This window comes from Bombyx mori, chromosome 19 (assembly GCF_030269925.1).
Source record: "Bombyx mori chromosome 19, ASM3026992v2".
NCBI classification, from domain to species: domain Eukaryota; kingdom Metazoa; phylum Arthropoda; class Insecta; order Lepidoptera; family Bombycidae; genus Bombyx; species Bombyx mori.
This window is the reverse complement of record NC_085125.1, coordinates 13,454,703-13,477,487: the sequence shown is the minus strand read 5'-3', so window position 1 is coordinate 13,477,487 and position 22,785 is coordinate 13,454,703. Positions and strand designations below refer to the sequence as shown.

General features: G+C 42.1%; 2 protein-coding genes across 4 annotated transcripts; both read left to right on the top strand.

Moving 5' to 3' along the window:
* The first annotated feature begins 3,995 nt into the window (after positions 1-3,995).
* Positions 3,996-11,680, top strand: LOC119630011 (uncharacterized). Its single transcript, XM_038017817.1, has 2 exons — positions 3,996-6,224; positions 11,657-11,680. Exons 1-2 carry the CDS (start codon positions 3,996-3,998, stop codon positions 11,678-11,680), a joined length of 2,253 nt encoding a protein of 750 aa, XP_037873745.1.
* A 3,714-nt stretch (positions 11,681-15,394) lies between these two features.
* LOC101746239 (uncharacterized) lies at positions 15,395-21,699 on the top strand. 3 transcript variants are annotated; one of them, XM_038017740.2, is made up of 6 exons: positions 15,395-15,771; positions 16,398-16,752; positions 17,555-17,696; positions 18,310-18,398; positions 19,987-20,060; positions 20,211-21,699. In XM_038017740.2, exons 1-6 carry the CDS (start codon positions 15,709-15,711, stop codon positions 21,060-21,062), a joined length of 1,575 nt encoding a protein of 524 aa, XP_037873668.1. In that variant the 5' UTR covers positions 15,395-15,708; the 3' UTR covers positions 21,063-21,699. The 3 variants fall into 3 exon arrangements, with proteins under 3 accessions (XP_037873668.1, XP_062530096.1, XP_062530097.1); XM_062674112.1 differs by having other exon boundaries at positions 15,429-15,919; XM_062674113.1 differs by lacking the exon at positions 15,395-15,771 and adding an exon at positions 16,088-16,178.
* Positions 21,700-22,785: the final 1,086 nt, after the last annotated feature.

Here is a 22,785-nt window from a genome sequence, read left to right as displayed (position 1 = left end):
AAGAAAAATTTTGAAGACAGTAGATTTACAAGATTTTAAGCAAAAATTGCAAGTATTTTTAATAGATAAGGCTTACTATAGTATGTCAGAATATTTAGACGATAACTTTAGATAATTAAGATGATAAAGTAGAATAATTTAAGTTTTATTTTTTATTTTTATGTAGACTTACACCTAATATTTGTACGCTTTACTAGCAGGACATAGTCATACATTTATTAATATTAGTGTTGGCGACAGCGGCGTCGCCCCATAATTATAGAATAAGTTGAAGAATATAATAGAATATAGAATAGAATAATAGATTTATATAGATACGTACATAGACATAGAGTTATAACAAATAGATAAATAACAAATAGATAAATTATATAGAGTGCATATAGATAGATAAGTATATAGATAACGTGCACATAGATTTTACTAAGAATAGAACGTAAGTTGCTTTGAAATAAATAGTATACACTTTTGCTTTATTATTCCCGATAGTTTTAAGATTAGCATATTAACTTAAATGAACACGCGCCCGGCCCGCGTCCCGAAACGATGTAACAAACAGCATTTATCTGTGTTCAGGACCGGGTATTTTGTTTATACGGGCGCGTCATATAGATTAAGCATAGAATAAGTTATATGTATCGATAGGGATTACAACATAGAATAGTTAAGTATAAGGCATTAGTATATACATTTATTAAATAAATAGATATAACGAATAAACCGAGCCGATCATAGTGAAAATGATCTCGACGAGAGCCGTATTTTACACGAGATCTCTGTAGGGTAACATTCCGAGGTAGTTAAGCGACCCTGCGACGCTGTCAGGTACCTGCCGACTTGCCGACCGACTACCTGCCGACCTACCGACCGACCCTCGACCGACTACCTGCCAACCGCCGGCCGCCGACCCTCCGAACGAAGATTACAAAAAAAAGCACGAGTAAAGACATCAGCGCCTCGAAGATATTTATTGAAGACTTGAAGACCATTGAAAAGATCGTCGGTTATTGAATTCGGTTGTATTGACAGATCGGTCGGCTCGGTTTACGTTAATTAGTAAAGTTTTGAGTTTTAATTTCGAGTGAGCTTGTACGATATCGTACACCTCAGGACCCTACATCGACTGCTTCAGATCGACACGAATAATCGCCACGAGACGGGCATCCGGCGTCTTATAGGATTTCAAGAAATCTTATAAGATTCATAAACCCGTCCAACCTGGGTTGGCGTCACTCGCCTTATCGACACGGGTGACGTGCTGCGTACCCAACAGCTGGTCCTTCGAGCCGGATCCAGCGATTATTCAGCGATGCCGATCACCAGGAGCAACAAGGGATCATCGAGGGAACAGCCACTCGAACCTGCGGTTCAAGAAACCAGTCCGGAGGCAACAGAAGCGACTTCGTACGAAACATACGTGAGCTCCGCGACCGGTACGACCCAGAACACAAAACTTGAAGAGACAACGACGCGGACACGTGGTGAAAATAGACCCGCGTCGAAGAAATCGCTACGACGTAAAGAACTGGCAGCGAGAGCGGAGCTGGCGGAAAAAGAATTGATAGAAGCACAAGCAGCCACCATAGCCGCCAGACTCCGCCTGCAATTGATTCAGGCCGAAAGCGAAGACGACGATGATTCCATTATAGAAGAGCCAAAGGACCGGGAGGACCAGGTCAGGGCCTGGGTCCAAACGTCAGCGGGCAGTATGGACAAGGAGCCCGCAGGCGAGCACATTGAGAACCGCCCCGTCAGCAAGGCCAACATGGAAGAGTGCGGCAACAGGGACCTGGCTAAGGCGATAGTGGAAGCAGTAAGGAGCGCAACGACCAAGGAGCTGCCGCCACAACCCGACTACATGCACCAGTTGCCGACGTTCGAAGGCGACTGCAGGGAGTGGGTGGCCTTCAAGGCTGTCTACGAAGATACCGCTCCACTCTTCTCAAGCGCTCAAAACATGGCGCGGCTGAGAAGAGCGCTGAAGGGACAAGCCAGGGAAGGAGTCCGCAGCCAGCTGTACTCCGAGAGCACACCGGAGGAAGTAATGGAATCACTGCGGCGGTGCTATGGAAGAGCGGACGCTTTAGTCTTAGCGGAGCTAGACCGCATACGAAGACTTCCGACGATAAGCGACTCCGCCTACGACATTTGCTCACTGGCGAGCAATGTTAACAATACCGTCGCAGCGATCAGGGGGCTGCGGAAACCCCAATATTTGATGTCGCCCGAACTGCTGAAGAGCATCGTCGACAAGATGCCGACCATCCTGAGGTTCCGGTGGTACGACCACATTATCGATAAAACTGAAGGAGACCCGGACCTCAATACGATGTGCGGCTTCCTGAACAAGATGGCGGACCGGTGCGGGCCACACGCTGTGGCCGAGGTGGCAACAAAAAGACAACCATCGAGGCGACAGGCGACGTACGCCACAACCGACTGCACCGAGCGCGCAACTTCGGACAGAGTAATAATAGACAAGCCGGCGTGCCCGCAGTGCAAGGAAGGACACCCGCTGTACGATTGTCCGAGGTACGAGAGAGCTACGGTGCAGGAACGATGGAGAATGGCAAAGGAGTCGCGCCTATGTTACAAGTGCCTCAACGGTAAGCACCGGAAGCAAACATGTCAACGACCGCCATGCCGCACGTGCAAGCGCTGGCATCACCACTCGCTACACAACGAGAAGCCGGAGACGGAGCCAGCAGAGAACAGGGAAATCGCGAACAACGTGCGACTTCCCATCAACTGCACACAGATCAGCAGGGCGTACTTGAAGATGGTGCCCGTTGAAGTGTACGGGCCATCGGGATCGACGACAGTGCTGGCCCTGCTGGATGAAGGCTCCACGGTAACTCTCCTGGACTCGAGCGTGGCAAAGCAGATCGGCCTGAAGGGACCCAAGGAGACGCTCCGCCTTGAGACCGTGGGCGAGAAGACCCTGACAAAGAAGGACTCGATGAAGCTTAACATCCGAGTTCGAGGGCTTCACCAGCGGCAGAAGAGAACGATCGTCGGAGCGCGCACAATGGATGACATGAGCCTTGCACCCCAGCGACTGAAGAGAGAGACCATCGAAGGCTACGCACACCTGAAGAGCCTGGCGGACCAGTTATGTTACGATGAACAATCCCCCCAACTATTGATCGGGCAGGACAACTGGGGACTCATCGCCGCCAAGAAGACGCGCAGGGGCAGAAGGAACCAGCCGGTAGCCTCATTCACCCAATTGGGATGGGTGCTACATGGTCTCGATGGCAACAACGCCAAAGAGGTCAAATTCCTCACCTGCGCCCATGTATCGATGCGTGAAGAGGCCTTGGACAGACAGGTGAAGGAGTACTTCATGATAGAGTCGAACCCAAGCGTCCGAGCACGGATATGGAGGCGAAGGCGCTCGACATCTTGGAGAAGGAGGACAACAGAGGTTGGAGACGCGATGACGGCCGCTTCGAAGCTCGGACCTACAATCCCTGTTCGAAGCGTTGTTGCGGTTCCGGAAAAGGCTCGTCGTGGTTGTCGCGGACATCAAGGAGAGGTTCCTGCAGATAAGGATCAGGGACGTGGACCGCGACAGCCCAAGATTCCTCTATAGAGAAGATCGACGCGAGGCCCCTCCAAAGAGTATAGAATGACGTCGGTCATATTCGGAGCGGCCTGTTCACCGAGCGCGGCGTCGTTCGTTACAAATAAGAATGCCAAGGATTACAGACATCGATATCCAGAAGCCGCGCGGGCAATAGAAAGCGCTGCATTCTGGTGAGCCTCGCAGGCGGTGTGACCCCAGGAGACATAGAGCTGGGGTCGAAGGAAGAAAAGACCCCGGGCCTGCGGTGGTTCTACGAGTCGGACAAGATGGGATTCCAGACACATCCACGAGACCCAAAGGATATAGAAGCACGAACCCCGACCAAACGAGAAGAGCATTTGGCGGAGCGGGATCGACTGGGACGACGTCATCCTGGAAAAGGACGAGGTGGCGTGGAAACCTTCGCATGCTGCAAGGCCTCCGAGTGGCAAGGTGCTTCTCGTGCTGCAACACTGAGGGGGAGCTGCACACGTTCACCGACGCCAGCGAGAAGGCCTACGCGTGTGCAGTCTATTGGCGTCAGAAGGCAGACGAGAGCACCTACCACGTCACGCTTCTAGCAGGGAAAGCCAGGGTGACCCCACTGAGACCAGTCTCTATCCCAAGGCTGGAGCTGCAAGCTGCGCTGCTGGGGACAAGGATGGCGCAGGCGATAGCGGACGAATTGGACATCGCGGTCGGTGGAAGGACGTACTGGACTGACTCCAGCACAGTCCTGACATGGATAAAGACCGACCCACGCACGTTCAAACCTTTCGTCGCGCACCGACTCGCCGAGATAGAAGAGTCAACGAAGCCCCAAGAATGGCGATGGGTGCCTGGCTCGCAAAACCCAGCAGACGACGTAACTAGAGAGGCGCCGGCGGATTTCGACCACACGCATCAGTGGTTTAATGGACCCGAGTTCCTGTCGTGGGATGAATCGCGCTGGCCCAAGCCGCGAACCTTCAAGCAAGAACCGTCTGGAGAAGAGAAAGAGGCCTTCCTGGTCGCCACGGCGAGGACCGCTGACGCTCGACCCACGCCCGATCCGCACAGATTCTCGAGCTGGGTCAGGTTATTGAGAGCAACAGCCAGGGTCCTCCAATTTATTGAGCTGTGTCGACCCCGGAAGGAGAGCGCCTGCGTGTCCAGACAATTGAAGCAGCAAGATCCCACGTGGAGGACGACACGAACGAAGCAACCCCAATCCACATGGAAGTTAAGGACCCCGGAAGCACCTACAGAAGCATGGCTGCCGCTTGATCCGCCCCACTTGAAGAAGGCGGAGAAGATCCTACTGAGAAGCAGCCAAGGAGAGAGCTTCGGTGAAAAAGATCCCGAACGTCACCCCAAGTTGCGACGGCTCGACGTCGTGATGGAAGATGGCCTGTTGCGCCTGCACGGACGTATCGACGCAGCGCAATACATAGATGCAGACCGCAAGCGACCGATCGTGCTGGACGGGAAGCACGTGATAGCGAGATTACTGATCAAACACTATCACGAGGCGTTCCAGCACGGTAACCACGCAACGGTGATGAACGAGGTGCGGCAGCGCTATTGGATCCTGGGTCTAAGATCGATCATTCGAGCGACGGCCGTCCGATGCCAGTGGTGCAAGGTCTATCGGAGTACACCACGACTACCGCCCACCGGAGACCTGCCGATAGAGCGGCTACGACATGGAGAGCCGCCGTTCACCTGTGCTGCCGTCGATTACTTCGGGCCGATGACGGTGACTGTAGGACGACGTCACGAGAAGAGGTGGGGCGTGCTGTTCACATGCCTCACCACGAGAGCAGTCCACATGGAGCTAGCAGCGTCACTGACGGCAGACTCAATGCTGTTAGCGCTGCGCAGGATGGCTGCCCGACGAGGAATGCCCAAAGTCATTTACAGCGACAATGGGACTAACTTCGTCGGCGCTAACAAGGAGCTCAAGCAGGCAATCGAGAATGCAAGGGAAGCAGACGTCGTGTCACGGGCCGCTCAGATGAACATAAAATGGAAGTTCATCCCGCCAGGAGCGCCGAACATGGGAGGCGCGTGGGAACGTTTGGTGCGGTCCGTGAAGACCGCGCTGGCGGTCACACTGAAGGAAAGACACCCGAGGGAAGAAGTTCTGCACACTCTTCTGTTGGAGGCGGAGCACGTCGTCAACTCGCGACCTCTCGTCGCCAGGGAAGAGAGTTGGGAGTCAGAAGCACTCACGCCGAACCACTTCCTCATAGGGAGGTCCTGCGGAGCTCCGCGAATCGGCGACTACAGAGACGAAGACCTGACCGGCAAAAGGACATGGAGAGTGGCGCAGCGTATGGCGGACCACTTCTGGAGTAGGTGGGTCAAGGAATACCTACCTACGCTGCTGCCCAGGAAGATCGACGGGAGAGCAGCTGGCGAGGACTTGCAGTGTGGGGATACCGTCCTCATAGTGGACTCCACGCTGCCACGCAACACATGGCCGCGCGGGCAAGTTGTCCATACCTACCCAGGCCCCGACAACCGTGTACGAACTGTCGACGTCAGAACGAGCGGCGGTCTACTTAAGAGACCTGCCTCCAAGATGATCCTGCTGGTGCCTGCGACGAGCGACGAGCCCACGCCCATAGAGTCGCCACGACAAGGAGTCGGTGCTACGCACGAGGGGGAGGATGTTGGCGACAGCGGCGTCGCCCCATAATTATAGAATAAGTTGAAGAATATAATAGAATATAGAATAGAATAATAGATTTATATAGATACGTACATAGACATAGAGTTATAACAAATAGATAAATAACAAATAGATAAATTATATAGAGTGCATATAGATAGATAAGTATATAGATAACGTGCACATAGATTTTACTAAGAATAGAACGTAAGTTGCTTTGAAATAAATAGTATACACTTTTGCTTTATTATTCCCGATAGTTTTAAGATTAGCATATTAACTTAAATGAACACGCGCCCGGCCCGCGTCCCGAAACGATGTAACAAACAGCATTTATCTGTGTTCAGGACCGGGTATTTTGTTTATACGGGCGCGTCATATAGATTAAGCATAGAATAAGTTATATGTATCGATAGGGATTACAACATAGAATAGTTAAGTATAAGGCATTAGTATATACATTTATTAAATAAATAGATATAACGAATAAACCGAGCCGATCATAGTGAAAATGATCTCGACGAGAGCCGTATTTTACACGAGATCTCTGTAGGGTAACATTCCGAGGTAGTTAAGCGACCCTGCGACGCTGTCAGGTACCTGCCGACTTGCCGACCGACTACCTGCCGACCTACCGACCGACCCTCGACCGACTACCTGCCAACCGCCGGCCGCCGACCCTCCGAACGAAGATTACAAAAAAAACCACGAGTAAAGACATCAGCGCCTCGAAGATATTTATTGAAGACTTGAAGACCATTGAAAAGATCGTCGGTTATTGAATTCGGTTGTATTGACAGATCGGTCGGCTCGGTTTACGTTAATTAGTAAAGTTTTGAGTTTTAATTTCGAGTGAGCTTGTACGATATCGTACACCTCAGGACCCTACATCGACTGCTTCAGATCGACACGAATAATCGCCACGAGACGGGCATCCGGCGTCTTATAGGATTTCAAGAAATCTTATAAGATTCATAAACCCGTCCAACCTGGGTTGGCGTCACTCGCCTTATCGACACGGGTGACGTGCTGCGTACCCAACAATTAGCTTATTAATCTTTGTTAAACTATGACCACAAATAATAATAAAATAAATAAATAAATAAATAAAGCAATAAGCATTTCCTTAATACATTCGAACAGCCGTAAATATCCGAATTGGATTAGCAAAACCGCCGTCCGTCGGTCTATTCAGAGTTGAAAATTTAGTGTCGACCGTGTGAATTGCTCAATTCCTCACGAAATGTCGACGCTCTTATACTCCCAATGCTATGCTATGCGTAGCGACGCGAAACAACGCAGTGCGTAGTGAATGGTCAAGAGAACATAGACATTTTTATTCGATTATTTAATCAATTTTAGATTTTTTTAGATTATTTAATCAATTATAATCAACTTTTTACTAAACAGTTGATTATTTAAATAATCTAATAATAAAATCTTTTAAAATTTTACTAAGCAGTTTACCAAACAGCAACAATACTAAATTTTAGTGAACAACCGTAAATATTGATTGATAACTATAACGATAGAGTTGCGGATCACAAAAAAATTATTGTAATCGATTATTTTAGCATCGATGATTCTCAAAGAGTTCTTTCACGAATCTCGATTACAACATCTCAAATTTTTGCGACCAAAGACTTTTTCTCACTCGCACAAACGTCATTCGTGGTACTCACTTCGGTAAAATTACTCGATTACGAGATCACAACGTTAATATGAACTCGCACTCACAAAATAACACCGGGCACGTTTGCCGCTAGGGGCGCTGTTCCAATTGCATACAAATTCCAAGCAAACTTGCTCGCTATCGAGAACGTTACAAAGCTCGCCCAAAGCACACAGTTCAGGAGTGGATTGACAACGAATCCGTGAATTTTAAACGACCGATAGTTTGATATCTATTAATACGTGAAGCAAAAACTTTGTATCCCTTTTTACGAAAATTCCGCGGACGGTGGAGTATGAAATTTTCCACACTTATAGAGAATATAGAGAAGAAGTGCACAATGCTAATATCTTTTTAAAATAATGCATAAAATATACATTAAATCAATAAAGAAAACATTACACACACTACATACCACGTATTTGACGCACACACGCATACATACTATTTATTGTCAAACTTTTGTTCTTAACGTCTGTTGTCAAATTGAGAATAGAATATGGTTTGTCTTTGTTAATATTTTTTTATAGTGTAACCCGAAATTTGTGATTATAGAAGTATAAAATACAATCATAATGGTGTACAAACTTACAATTCCAATTAATTATAGTCGAATTTCGACTACTGCGGGACCTCTAGTTCATGAAAAATTACAATCTAGTCCGCGTGTCTTTCGCACACCGACTCAGCGTCACAAACGAAGCGACCTGGTATAAGGTCGTCACAAACGAAGGTACCTGATTTACATCGAGAAATAAATCTTTAAAACACAAAACCGCCCAAAGCTAGAATATTCAAAATGAATGCAAGATCGAACCACAAGTTTTCGTTGCTTTAAGCTTGATTAAGCTAATTAAAGCTAAACCAAAAGCAAATTACAACGTTTTTTTATTTATGGTTGAGATGTGTGGACGAGCTTCACGGCCCACCTGGTGTTAAGTGGTTACCGGAGCCCACAGACATCCACAACGTAAATGCCGCCACCTACCTTGAGATATGGGTTCTAAGGTATCAGTATAGTTACAACGGCTGCTTCACCCTTCAAATCGAAACGCATTACTGCTTCACGGTAGAAATAGGCAGGGTGGTAGGTAGGCTTAAAAAATGAGTGACAGTTGAAAAAGTATAGCTCGTAATGTACCACGAGCATTATATCCTGTCTGCCACATAAAACATGGCCGTCTTCGTGCAAATTACATGCTGCTTTGGCCTTTAATCAGAACATCTTTCTTCGGGTTAAAAAACGAAATTCTTTAGAATTTCTTTTTCAATATACACTTAAAATTCTGAGTACGATCGTTGAAAAATATAATATGTAAATTGATTTTCGTTAATTGTTATAATTTTTTCTCATTTCAATGTCATTTTTCCAATAATTATCAATGTGAAATTATACGATTTGAAGAAATTAAAATCCTCAGAAAACAACAACAGTTTGAAAATTACAAATTCAAATTCATTTCATTACCTACTTTGTAAATAAACGTATTAACATTAGCCATCGCCAGCAAATTAGTTAGATAGACTTTAGGATCAAACTGTTAACAGTTTATTTTTGGTTTACGTACCCTAAAATGTCCGTACTTTCCATTATAACACAGATACTAATTATTGTTATTCACTATTATCCAATATATCCCAAACAAAAGCTCAGATGTTGGTAAGAGAGTAGCCGATCTGAAATGGAGTTGAGCTGGACACTTAACAAGGCGAAACGATAATAGTTGATGTAGGACAGTGACGGAACGGTGGCCAAGATTAGGTAGTAAACATGCCGGAAGACATGTCCTTACGGATCCATCAGATCCAATAACTCTCGCACTAGACGCCTTCAGCTCTAACACTAGGAGCAGGCTCAGGGACCCCGGTAACCGTACTCGTTGAACTCGGCAAAGGGTTCATGCATCAGCCCGCTGAGTTTCTCGCCGGATCTTCTCAGCGGGTCGCGATTCCGATCCGGTAGTACATTCATTCACGAAGCAGATGCTCTCGAGTTGTTAGGTCTCCTTCGGAGGCACTCGGGCGGCTGCTAGCTAATCCCACTCCTCCTGGCTGAGCCTTTGCTCACCCATCTGTCCTGGTGAAACTGGAAAGGCCTCAGGGCCACCAGTAATACTTCAGTCATTAAAAAAACCTATGGTGGACCGATGATACTCAGGACGGCGGATAGATGTGGATGAGAATGAGGGACAATCAAACATTATGACATAAAAAGGGTACCAAAGGGCTGCAGATAATGATGACTATCCAATTAATGGTTTTTTTTTACTCTAATGGGTTATACAAGACCTTCCGGCGGCTGCCCTACTCATTGAAGCAACCGTAAGGCATGACCGCATCGGTAGCGATGAGAAGGATGATGATACCTCACAGTATACGGTTTTGCCTGTACGCAAGCTTGCGGACACCCCAAAAAAATTATGCTTAGGTTACATTTTGGACAAATGAATATTGTTAGGCTACCCTGAAATTAACGTAATACCTAAATAAGGGGTCTGTTTTTCGGGATTTTTCTGCAGAATCATAATCATGGCAAATGTCCCTTGATCCGAACACGGTCAAATAACTCGATACAAAATGTACCGGGCGTCTTATATTACGAACGGCGCTACGTAACGCTAATCTGTCTTTTCGCACATAAAAAGAATAATTCGAAAGTCGGCTCACACTTCATGAGACCTTACGTTGCTCTCGGGTTAAACTACGGTACTTGGTGTCAAAGGGCGGTACATAAAATATTTTACGAGCACAATAAACTTGGCTCCCAGACCAAGTACAGTGGGACTCTAATAACATGCTCTTGTTTAATGACCGAGAAAATTGCCGAGACCCGGGGGCTAATGAAGTTTTGTAATGATGCTAAACTCAATTGTAAAACGTAAATGTACTGACAATGTCATCGTGTGGTTGAAGGTCACAATTATTTCTTGGAGAATTTTTAATTAGCGTTGGCTCTCAGACCAACTACAGCCAACTGGACACTAATAACAACATTTTAAAATGAGTTGCCAAAGATATTAAAAATAATCAAAACAATCATACAATCAGGTTTTGTTTTTATGAAATACTAGCTGACTCGGCAGACTTCGTAGTGCCTTAATCGATAAGTAAAAGACCTAAACTTTTGTATAAAATAAACTTAAAAACAAACAAAAGGAATCCGTCCGACGGGGGACACATCAAAGGGAAAACAAAAGTGTTATTTGTATTTAATTCCGAGCATTTTCATATTTCATCTACCTTTTAAACCTTCTCTGAACCTCCACAAATAATTCAAGACCAAAATTAGCCAAATTGGTCCAGCCGTTCTCGAGTTTTAGCGAGACTAACGAATGGTAATTCATTTTATATATATAGATTAATGTAACTTTTTTTTATTTTTAATCACATTATAATAGGTATCTAATATCGATCAATGCAATATTTTAATCATAACGATTGCTGTGCCAAATATCCTGTATTAGTACACACACGTAAAAGTGCAGTTACCTTTAGCCGAGTTTGAGAAAGATTGTGCCGTTTTTCTGAAAAACAATAGCTGTAGCTGCAATAGTTGTCCCGCAACTAAGAGCAATCGATTAGGAGGCCGTGTCAACAACAATGTCAGACAGGAACGTCGTGTATCTATCCGCAAACCCATATAGGCAATGGACCAAGTTATCATCACGACTTTCTCATGCAACTTAAACACACGCAAACACGTATTTTACGTGAACGGATAGCGCTTAATCTATTGACGCAATTAAACGCTTATTTATAGTTGGACAGAGATATAAACATGTAAATGAATGCTCCGTGGGAATAACGTCGGATTGTCGCGTCCGAAACGAGACAGATTTATAGCTATGTCCGTGTCCGTACGAGCGGCCGGCTTGGCGCAGGAGAACGATTTGTCGCAACCTCCACGCTGCTTTGGGATGAGAATTAAACAGGCATACATATAGTCCTGGCATGTCCCACTATCAATTAGTACATACGGTTAGGTACTTACCCGACCACTCCAAATACTTGGAACAGCAATAAAAACTTTATGTGATAGATAAACGAGCACATAACCTTACATACGCTCACGCACGTAACTGATGATAGAGCCAACAGTTTAAGTAGGTATCTACTTAGTCTGGCCATAAATACTGTAACAATTAAAAATAAACAAAATATTACATTTGAATTTGGAATCTGTCATTTTTATATGATTGCTCATTGAGTTTTCTCATTTTGGCGCCAATACATTGTACAATATTTTGCGATATTAAAATGGAGTGGGGTGATAAAGAGAACCGAATCGCTGTGATTGCATTACACGAAGTAGGTATGGAGGCAAATGCAATTTTTAAAACTCTCCATACGCTTGGTATTAGTAAAATGTTTGTGTACCGGGCTATTAATATGTGCAATGAGACCTCCTATGTTTGTGACAGAAAAAGATCTGGCCGTCCACGTAGTGTTCGTACGAAAAAGGTGATAAAGCAGTTAGAGAAAGAATTCGAAGAAATCCTGTCCGAAAGCAAAATATTTTATCTCGGGAGATGAAAATAGCAGCTAGAACCATGTCGCATATTTTAAAAGATGACTTAGGACTTGCAGCCTATAAGAGATGTACTGGTCATTTCTTAGCTGATAATTGAAAAGAGAATAGGGTGATAAAATCAAAACAACTACTGAAGCGGTACGCAAAGGGAGGTCATAGAAAAAAATTGTTTACGGATGAGAAAACTTTTACAATTGAGCAACATTTTAACAAACAAAATGACCGTATTTATGCTCAAAGCTCTAAGGAAGCTTCCCAATTAGTCGACAGAGTGCAACGTGGGCACTATCCGACTTCAGTGATGGTTTGGTGGGGTATTAGCTATGAAGGAGTGACTGAGCCATACTTTTGTGAAAAAGGTATCAAAACATCTGCACAAGTGTATCAAGATACCATTCTTGAGAAGGTAGTGAAGCCCCTTAACAACACCATGTTCAATAATCAAGAATGGTCCTTCTAGCAAGACTCGGTGCCAGGTCATAAAGCTCGGTCTACGCAGTCTTGGTTGGAAACGAACGTTTCGGACTTCATCAGAGCTGAAGACTGGCCGTCGTCTAGTCCCGATCTTAATCCGTTGGATTATGATTTATGGTCAGTTCTAGAAAGTACGGCTTGCTCTAAACGCCATGATAATTTGGAGTCCCTAAAACAATCCGTACGATTGGCAGTGAAAATTTTTCCCATGGAAAGAGTGCGTGCTTCTATTGATAACTGGCCTCAACGTTTAAAGGACTGTATTGCAGCCAATGGAGACCACTTCGAAAAAGCTTTTTATACTTTAAATTGTTTTATATTTATGTATTAAACTAACACACTGTAAAAGTAATAAATGTTATTTGCAATAGAATTTTTTTTTCCTTTGTCTCAGTATTTATGGCAAGACTAGGTATATAATAATGCCCCATATATTTTTGTTGGTAGGTTGCTACTAATTAAAATTTGAAACAAGTATTTCCTACTAGGCCATTCATAGCTATAACTAAAAAAAGAAAGTATTGCTTTACATGAATATCACTGAAATTTTAGGTTTGCTATTATTAAAAGATGTTCTTTTCTCCTTACATTTTTTAAATCGCGTGTCTGTGTGCAGCCGAGAATTCATGTAGTGTGGTGCATTTGCAAAAATCGGTAATTGTTTCAACTGTATACATAAACGAAAACCTTTTAAAACATTTTATCAATTATGTTTCATATATTTGCATCGTCTGTGGCTTCTTAATAAGTTTTGGTTCGAAACATAAGACGGGTACTGAGTTTCTCTGAGACTTTTTTACTGAGACTCTTAGCAACTAAAGGTCACATGGCAAGGCCAAAGATCGCGGCCTATTTTTAGGCCCCTTGAGTTTCTCGCCGGATCTTCTCAGCGGGTCGTGATTCCGATCCGGTAGTAGATTCATTCGCGAATCAGCTACTGTTGAGTTGTTAGATCTCCATTGGAAGCGCTCGGGTACCACTTTGAGAAGGCAGCACGACATGAGAACCCTCTTGTCGTAGCCGCTGGAAACTATATACCCGATCCTGTAGACCGAATGGTAGACAGTCGACGGCCGCCCGAAACACGTCATTACGGGTCCTCCCGATCCATTAACGATGCTTTTAGGTACCACAAGCACCGGTCACCTTATGAAACTAGAAAGGCCTCCGGGCCACCAGTAATCCCTCAATCATAAAAAGATCACGGCCTTCCATCACCCAGTTGCTCTTTATCATAAGTCCATCGCGCAGACCGAGAACGTGCCATTTTAACATAACATTTTGCTCGAAATATTTAGAGGGGCGGATGAAATGCACAGCGGTCCAACGAATTTCACACGATATTTCACGTATCTATCTCAGCTTTCACACTCAGTACGACGGACGACTACTTACGAAGTTATTCGACAAAATATGGATGTTACACCAAATACTGTTTGTTATACTTAGTGTAATTTAAAAAAAAATGTTTCAATAATTGTACCGCAATTTTACAATAATACAAAATAAAATTTCGATGTACATACACAGCTTGGACATAAAAATTAATTTTCAGTAGGTACCTAATAATTCTTGGCCTGACTTGGCGTTTCTTACGATCGGCGAACATTTTTAGAACGGATTTGGATCTCAACAGTGGTTCCCGGGGGCTGCTACATCTAAACCTGCCTTTTACATATCTCTAGTAGCAATAAAAGGGTATTTTATTGAGTATGAGTTAACGTTTACGCTATCGAGAGCGTTAAAAAACTCGCAGTAAACACACAGACTGATCGAATTATTTAATAAAACAGTTACCGCACACCTACATGGGCCGCTCTTGTATCAAACTTGGCTTATACTGACTGTGTTGACCACGGGAACCCCCCTACTCTGACCGGGTTCTAACCCCGGACATCGAACATCGGGTGTAAGAGTGCAGGGGAGTAGCTTAGTGCGGCGGGGCCCCAAAATTTCTTGAACCCGCGGTCTGCTCCCAACACCTGTAGATCGTTAAGTCCCACATACCTTGTAGGAGGGCTTCGTAGGAAGTTCGGTCCCCAGTCCGAAAAAAATAATAATATTAGGAAAATATATTCTTGATCAATTTATTACAATATTAAGCAAAATACCATAGTTAAGGAAGCTTTTTAAAGCATTTGTCACAAGTATCACATTAACATTGAGTACCTGTTACCATAGCTTTGATAGCATAGGTATACTGTACAGTGTGTACAAACTTCTTAATATATATATTTTTTTTGTATAGACTTTTTTCTTGAGTAGACAGTAGTTATATTCATTATGGTAGTGCTTTGAATTAAATTAATACTTGTGTCTGTAACTCTTTACAATCAATGAGGCTGTGTAATGCAATTTTGAGCGCGATATACACTTGTATATTGTAGATTTTTTTACTTTGTCTAGTCCTAATTGATTAATATCATTCTAATAAAATAGCATTTGTATGTGAAAAAACGGAGAAAATACAAAAATCGGATCTAGCAACACTGACGGCTTATCGAAAGTTCAATGCCCTTCACTGATATCTTTGACAGAACGAGCAATCGCTCACATCAATAAACACTCAAATTATTATTTATTACTCACTACTGTTACCACTGAAGTAGGAAACCTAGGTCTATGACTGTTACTAACTGATAAAAATGTCAGTTAATGCAAAATGACTAAAATAGTGAAGTACCTACATATTTACATCACAAACTATATCTTGTGCGTGTCATAACTCCAATAGAGAAGTCTCGAACAGCAAAGGTCTCGAGCGTATTTGACTCTTTAAATTAATATTTAATTTAAAAAAAAAAACGATGTGTGATTTGGAAATTTTAAAATTAGAATCTAGAACAATCACATCGTCCGGCATGGTCGAAGTATGTATCGTTCATCTTTACATTATTATTAGCATTCTGTACTATAAAAGCTTATTTTTATTGTTAAAAACTGTACTTTTCTGTTTTACGTTAATTACAAAAAAGGTTTTTTGAAGCCACATTTATATCAGAAAAACCCGCGACCATGGTGTGCCTAATATTTTTCTGTCTACATAAGGACAATATTTTTGGCTGGTGACTTAGTGTGTATCCTTCTAATGCTACTTAATAGCTATACCCATCACTAAAAAGTTTCTAACTAACAATAAATTATTTTAATGGAGGTTAGATTTTCTTAACTCAACTGTCAGTTTTGTTATAAAATAATTTAATATTGTCAACAATGTGTTTCATAAGCCATGAATAGCTGGCTCTTATCTAAAACACTTTGAATTACAAGCCAAGTAGTAAATAGCTTAATGAATTAGGGCATACCCTAAATTTTTTGTTCAAATGCCTTCATTACTTGTTACTTACTTGTTGTTGTGTACTTACAATATTCACTTGAGAATATTAGTTTTTTATTTTGTTGTTTAGTATTTTATAATTTTGCCACGTACCATCCGACTATGGAATGAGCTCCTCTCCACAAAACAACATTTATTAAAAAATATTATTGTTTTCAGTCATACTTAAAACAACATTCCGAGTTTCGTTCAATTAATGTTTGGAAAACCTGGTCCTCAGACAATGAAGATCATCATGTTGTATGCTATGGTAAAAAAATACACTACCATAAATTTATGACACTTAATAATGAAAGTATTACACAATACAAACATTTGGAAACAATGGATGAAAGGAAAAAAGCCTTGAAGAAATTAGCGAAATTATTAGATGAAAAAACTAATTTAATTTGTGAAATGGAATTCTACACAAGGAAACAGTCTGAGAATGATGTTAGAACATATTTAAACCTGATAAAACAACAGTTTGAGTTGCAAAACATAGAACACCATTCAGGGAAGATGAAACCATTTGGTTTGTATTTTTTTTTACTTAGTAATCATCTTGTGCTGTGTTTCCTACAGCCCACGGACACTAACAGATCATTGTCATCACATTGGTACTGTATTAAAGTAATATCATTACTTACAAAGATAATTTTCAAACAACAAGAGATGGAATTTTATTTTATTTTTTATGCTTAACCTTTTTGGAGTTTGGTATGAACTTATATTCAAAGCTTATACTTCAGTTCTATCCTTATTTAATGTATGTGTTGAAAAAAGAGCTATCTGTACATTGATAGTACTTCTTTAAACAAGCCTTAAATAGTATCCTCTGTGGTTCAGCTATTTCCCAGGCATTACTGACTTCCATAAGCAATAGTATTCACATACCACCAGGTAGAATGATGTTTGTTTGCTTTTGAAGATAACCAAAAAGAAACATCTACTTTCTCGAGATATATCTACCTTGTTATGATTGGTTGTCTGTATAAGTGATAGTAGTAAGCTCATACAACAATCCTGCCTAGTTGAGCCATGAAGCAGTCATACATTTGAGTTTAAAGAGTGGAACACTCTTTATGCAGTACAAAGTAAACTTCAATGGCAAGGGTCAATTATATTCTGTAACTGTACTGTATTCTGTACTAATAATAGTGGGACTTTTTTTATTTATTTATTTACGGCAAATGGTTACAAGACCTTATAGCCTAAAACTAGTGGGACTTTCAACTAAAGGGTGACCAAACTATCCAAAAGATATTCTTCTTGATTTAAGAACAGTGTCTTCTTATAATTGTTATGTTAAATTAGTATGTTTTTTGTTTTTACAGTGTGCATAGACGGCAACACTCCGCTATTATATTTGGGTTTCTTGCAAAGGATTATTTATTTCTTGGGCCGTTTCTGCATATACACAACACCAGAAATGGCTCCAATTTGTACTCTCTTCATGGAAATGGCACACGAGGCTGGGTGAGCCGTACAAACTTAATTATTAAACAACAAAACACATAATGTACTGGTGGTAAGATAAGGGTTAGGTGCAAATCATGTAACATGTCTATCCTGATTTTGTGTTTGTGGAGATTACGACGAAGGGCAGATCTTCCACCAAGCGGGTGATATTGCTTGGTATTTACTGGTGCTAGGACTTCTCGAGAGTCCGCGCGGGTAGGTACCACCACCCTGCCTGTTTCTACCGTGAAGCAGTAATGCGTTTCAGTTTGAAGGATGGGGCAGCCGTTGTAACTATACTGAGACCTTAGAACTCATATCTCAAGGTGGGTGGCGCTTTACGTTGTAGATGTCTATGGGCTCCAGTAACCGCTTAGCACCAGGTGGGCTGTGAGCTCGTCCACCTATCTAAGCAATAAAAAAAAAACGACCGTCTGAATGTTGTAGTTTGGAACTTGTTTATATGCAAGCTTATTTTGAAAATAATATAAGCAACATTCAGGCGTTTGACAAATATCTTATGTTGTATGATGGCTACCAGACATAGTGTTATCATTTTTTTTATTTTGAAGTTTCTTTTCTATTTCATGATTAAACAATTATTGTCTTATAAATTTCTTTTATGTTTCAGCTTCAAAGACTATTCGTCGCTAATCATTCTCGACAAAATAAACGAAGGCAAATTACAAGACTTAAATGGAGTGAATGGTTTTCAATCGGGTAATTGATGCAGATATTCGAACTTGCAGCAAAAAAATGCAAAGCTTTAATCTTCTATATCAGTATTATACATACATACGTATAATACATGCTCGACAAATGTTCTCGACTGACTTCCACGGTGAAGGAATAACTTCGTGTAATGAAATCAAACCCACAAAGTTATAATTTGCGTAATCACTGGTGGTAGGACCTCTTGTGAGTCCTCACGGGTAAGTACCACCACCCCGCCTATTTCTGCCGTGAAGCAGTAATGCGTTTCGGTCTGAAGGGTAGGGCAGCCGTTGTAACTATTACAACTGAGACCTTAGAACTGATATCTCAAGGTAGGTGGCGGCATTTGCGTTAATGATGTCTATGGGTTCCGGTAACCACTTAACACCAGGTGGGCCGACAGATTGTCCATCCATCTATATATGGATATATAAAAAAATATGAGGCCAAAATAAAGTTCCCAAAGCCAAAGGAATATAACCAATTACCTTCACATTAAATTTAATCTAAAACTTTAATACTTCTTTTAAGTTGACATGCCAATTTATTTTGAATGAGGAATCATTTTTGTGAAATTACTTTCTTGAAAAATAGTTCGGATCTTACACTACAATCCATTACAGTATGAAGTAAATAAGTCGAATTCCGCCACCAATTTCTTTTTTATTGCTTTGATGGGGTTTTTTTTATTTCTTTGAAGGGTGGACGAGCTCACAGCTCACTTGGTATTTAGTGGTTACCGGAGCCCATAGACATATACAATGTAAATGCCGCCACCCACCTTGAGATATGAGTTCGAAGGTCTCAATATAGTTCAACGGCTGCCCCGTCCTTCAAACCGAAACGCATTACTGCTTCACGGCAGAAATAGGCAGGGCGGTGGTACCTACCCGCGTGGACTCACAAGAGGTCCTACCACCAGTAAAGTGAGTGAAATACGGAGATTCATATCATATAAACATAGATTATGTAAATGTTAACCTAGATCATATAAATACTGGACATAATCTTAATAATCCCAACTACCCGCAATATTTACGTGATCCCTTTACCTATGCCCGTCCCTCCCTGGCTCCTTGTAGAACACACATTAAGACTCTCCTCAAATGCCCTGTTCATAAAACACATGCTTACGCAAAATCGTTTTCTGTACAAGCAGTTATACTTTGGAATTCCCTCCCTCCAAGCACACGAGCGCGCAAAACCATAGCAGCGTTAAAGAAATCTGTTAAAGAGCATTATTTATCCTTACCATATTAAATAAAAGTATGTATATGTATGTGTGTATTTAAATAGATATTTGTGTTTGTGTGTGTGTTTGTATGTATATATATATTGTTTTGTATCTTGTAATATGTATATATTATTATATGTAATGTTTACTGTGTGCACTGGGTTTGTGTTCCTAATTCTTCTTTCCTTTTGCGGGTAGGCTCGTCAAAGGAATGAAGGAATTAGGAAGAATCCAGTAGGCTGGAAGAGATTTCAACATGAAATAAGTAGTACCCTTGTACTCTGTATCCTTATTGTCGTGTTTCTTCTAACAGCTGTGTGTACAAAATATGTAAAATAAAAATAAATAAATAAAATACAGGAACCACTGCTGTTGTCACAGCCCGGTGCGATCTGGACTCTGCCGTTGACATGTTCATCGCTTCGTCACCAAATGTGAGTATATAATTATTACCTTAGCTTACAGACGTGTGTCCCATCTGATGGAGAGTGGTCACCGTAATGCTCAGGCGTGTCACAACGGCGTACCCTAACCTCCTTTCATTGCAGACTTATATCCTGATTGGTGAGCAATCCTTATTTCAGGCACCCTGGAGACTGCGATCTATTTTAGTGCAGGAAAACGTGTACGACCATTTCAAAAGAGCCATGAAGTGGAAACACGACTTGGGATGCTCGGAGAAAAAGCCGGGTATCGAAATAAGTGACCTTACGTACGAAATCAAGGGGAAAAAGTTTATCTTCGATTACACGGGGCGCGGTGACGCCGCCGGAATCACGATAGAAGCCTACAGGACAACAAAAGAGCTGTTGCAGTTGCTGGACAATTGCAAACCTTATTACCTCAGCTTATGGGCCAGCGACGTGGCCGAAGCGGACGAGGTTGCTCTGAAATGTTGCTCGAACGTCGTTTGGTCGAACGATCTTGCCAATTTCGCGTCTCCCGTTGCACTTTTCAATTTAATATTCCCTATTCGTGTCCGAAACGCGGAAAATGGCGACGAAATTAAAGAATTAGTCAAGGATTGGACTAAATTAAGTTTCGGTGAACGTAAACATGCCTTACTGACTTCGCTGCAAGGGTACATAGGGGGCATTGAGTCGAACGCCGAGACGTACCGCGCGAATGAGTTCGCTCAGAGATTAGTCGACGAACAATCTGGTTCTTTAATTACACACGGTAACGTGTTAATTAAGGTCTTGAAGAGAACTACCGAACTGCGTCCTATGGTCGAGGACTTTTCGTATGAATGCATCCGGTCAGCTTTGTTTGGCCTCGGTACCGTTGTCGATAAGATTGAGGATGGCTTGTTGGAAGCGTTTAAGGCGAACGGCGTGCCGATCTCGCGTCCCACTATACCGATTGTCGGTTACTGGACAGCTCTGTACAGATACAAATTGATTTGGTCCAGTTACGGTACGATATTCGCTAATTGAGCTCGGGTTTTTGTAATAAACGCTCACTTCGTTAGGACCGGTGATTCAGAGTGAATGAGTAAAATATGACCCCACCCCTACATCAGTGTGCGAGTTTTTTAACGTTCTCGATAACGTAAAAGTTAACTCATATTTGTATGCAGTTAAAACAGCGCCCCTAGCGGCAAACGTTCCAACTCTATATAATTTTGACTTAACTTTTACGCTATCGAGGACGTTAAAAACTTGCACTACGCACACTGGAGACTTCGATTTCATTATATACTATAGACGTTACTGCCATTGTACTATAGAACTGATACTTGAAACTCGTGTCTCAAGGTTGTCTCGTGTGGCGGCATTTACATTGTTAATGTCCTTGGGCTCTGGTAAACACTGAGGCACAGAGAGGGCCATGAGATCACTAGCTGCTTAATAAAAAATACTTTTTATACCAGTTTTTAACAACAATTAGATTTTTAAGCTGAAGTTGAGAAAATAATACTTTTAGGTAGGTAAAAAGAGCGTTTAAAAACACTATTTTATAAACAAACATTTTTGCTTAAAAATATTGTATATCGTTATTTTGTTGTACTGGGGTTTATCCTTAAATATATCGATTTTATATTTTGTTAATAAAAAGATATTTTGAAAGCTATTTCGGTTTTTCATTGCGGAAATCACTTTACTAGTTTGCGAGGAGAGGATGTGCGTGGTAATATGTGAAAAATGTTAGAATGAAGAACCAGTTCTTAGCGCCATATTTGGGGCTAAAGCATCTTGAGGGATACTGCTACACAAAAACAAATTTCTCAAATTCAATACGGTCACTTACTGGTGATAGAACCTTTTGTGAGTCCGCGCGGGTAGGTACCACCACTGCCTATTTCTGCCGTGAAGCAGTAATGCGTTTCGGTTTGAAGGGCGAGGCAGCTGTTGTAACTATACTGAGAGCTTAGATCTCATATCTCAAGGCGGGTGGCGTATTTACGTCGTAGATGTCTATGGCCTCCAGTAACCACTTAACACCAGGTGAGCTGTGAGCTCATCCAACCATCTAAGCAATAAAAAAAAATAAAAACTTAATATTCTCTAAAGTATGAGATATGAATTTATGAAATTTTGTTCAGTGCACTCACAATTGCGTCTATCTGCATTTTTTGATAAAAGCAGATGGCAGACTGGCTCACGACCCACCCGATGTCAGGATTTCGTTGTTACCGAAGCTGCCATTTCACAACTGAATGCTGTTTCCCCTCCTGAATAACTGAGATTAAAGTCTCCGCTACCTTGGATAAATTTACTTTACTTTAGCTGGAACCCGTGGCTATTTCTCTTCAAAAATAGGATGGTGGTACTAGCCTATCCAGGCTCACAATGCTTATTACCACTAGTTAAGAATTAAACAAGCTAGCGCTACACTATAATGTAATACCCACTGAATAGTTGGACAGTTGCGGAAACGCACACTACGCAACAACGATATATCACAACTTATAAATCAAATATATAATTTTTTTATAAAACAAAGTCGCTTTCTCTGTCCCTATATCCCTATGTATGCTTAAATCTTTAAAACTATACAACGGATTTTGATGCGGCTTTCTTTAATAGATAGAGTGATTGAAGACGAAGGTTTATATGTATAATAACATCCATTAAATAGTGGAGAAATCAATAATAAATTACAGTTTCCAAAGCGAAGCGACGGCGGGTCGCTAGTCTTAAATAAAAGGCGTTCACA

Coding starts and splice junctions, on each gene's coding strand:
- LOC119630011 (XM_038017817.1), top strand. CDS start 3,996: ATGCTGCAAGGCCTCCGAGTGGCAAGGTGCTTCTCGTGCTGCAACACT. Junction 6,225..11,656: donor CTACGCACGAGGGGGAGGAT/GTTGGCGACAGC, acceptor GCTTATTTATAG/TTGGACAGAGATATAAACAT.
- LOC101746239 (XM_038017740.2), top strand. CDS start 15,709: ATGTGTGATTTGGAAATTTTAAAATTAGAATCTAGAACAATCACATCG. Junction 18,399..19,986: donor AGTGAATGGTTTTCAATCGG/GTAATTGATGCA, acceptor AATAAAATACAG/GAACCACTGCTGTTGTCACA. Junction 20,061..20,210: donor TCATCGCTTCGTCACCAAAT/GTGAGTATATAA, acceptor TCCTTATTTCAG/GCACCCTGGAGACTGCGATC.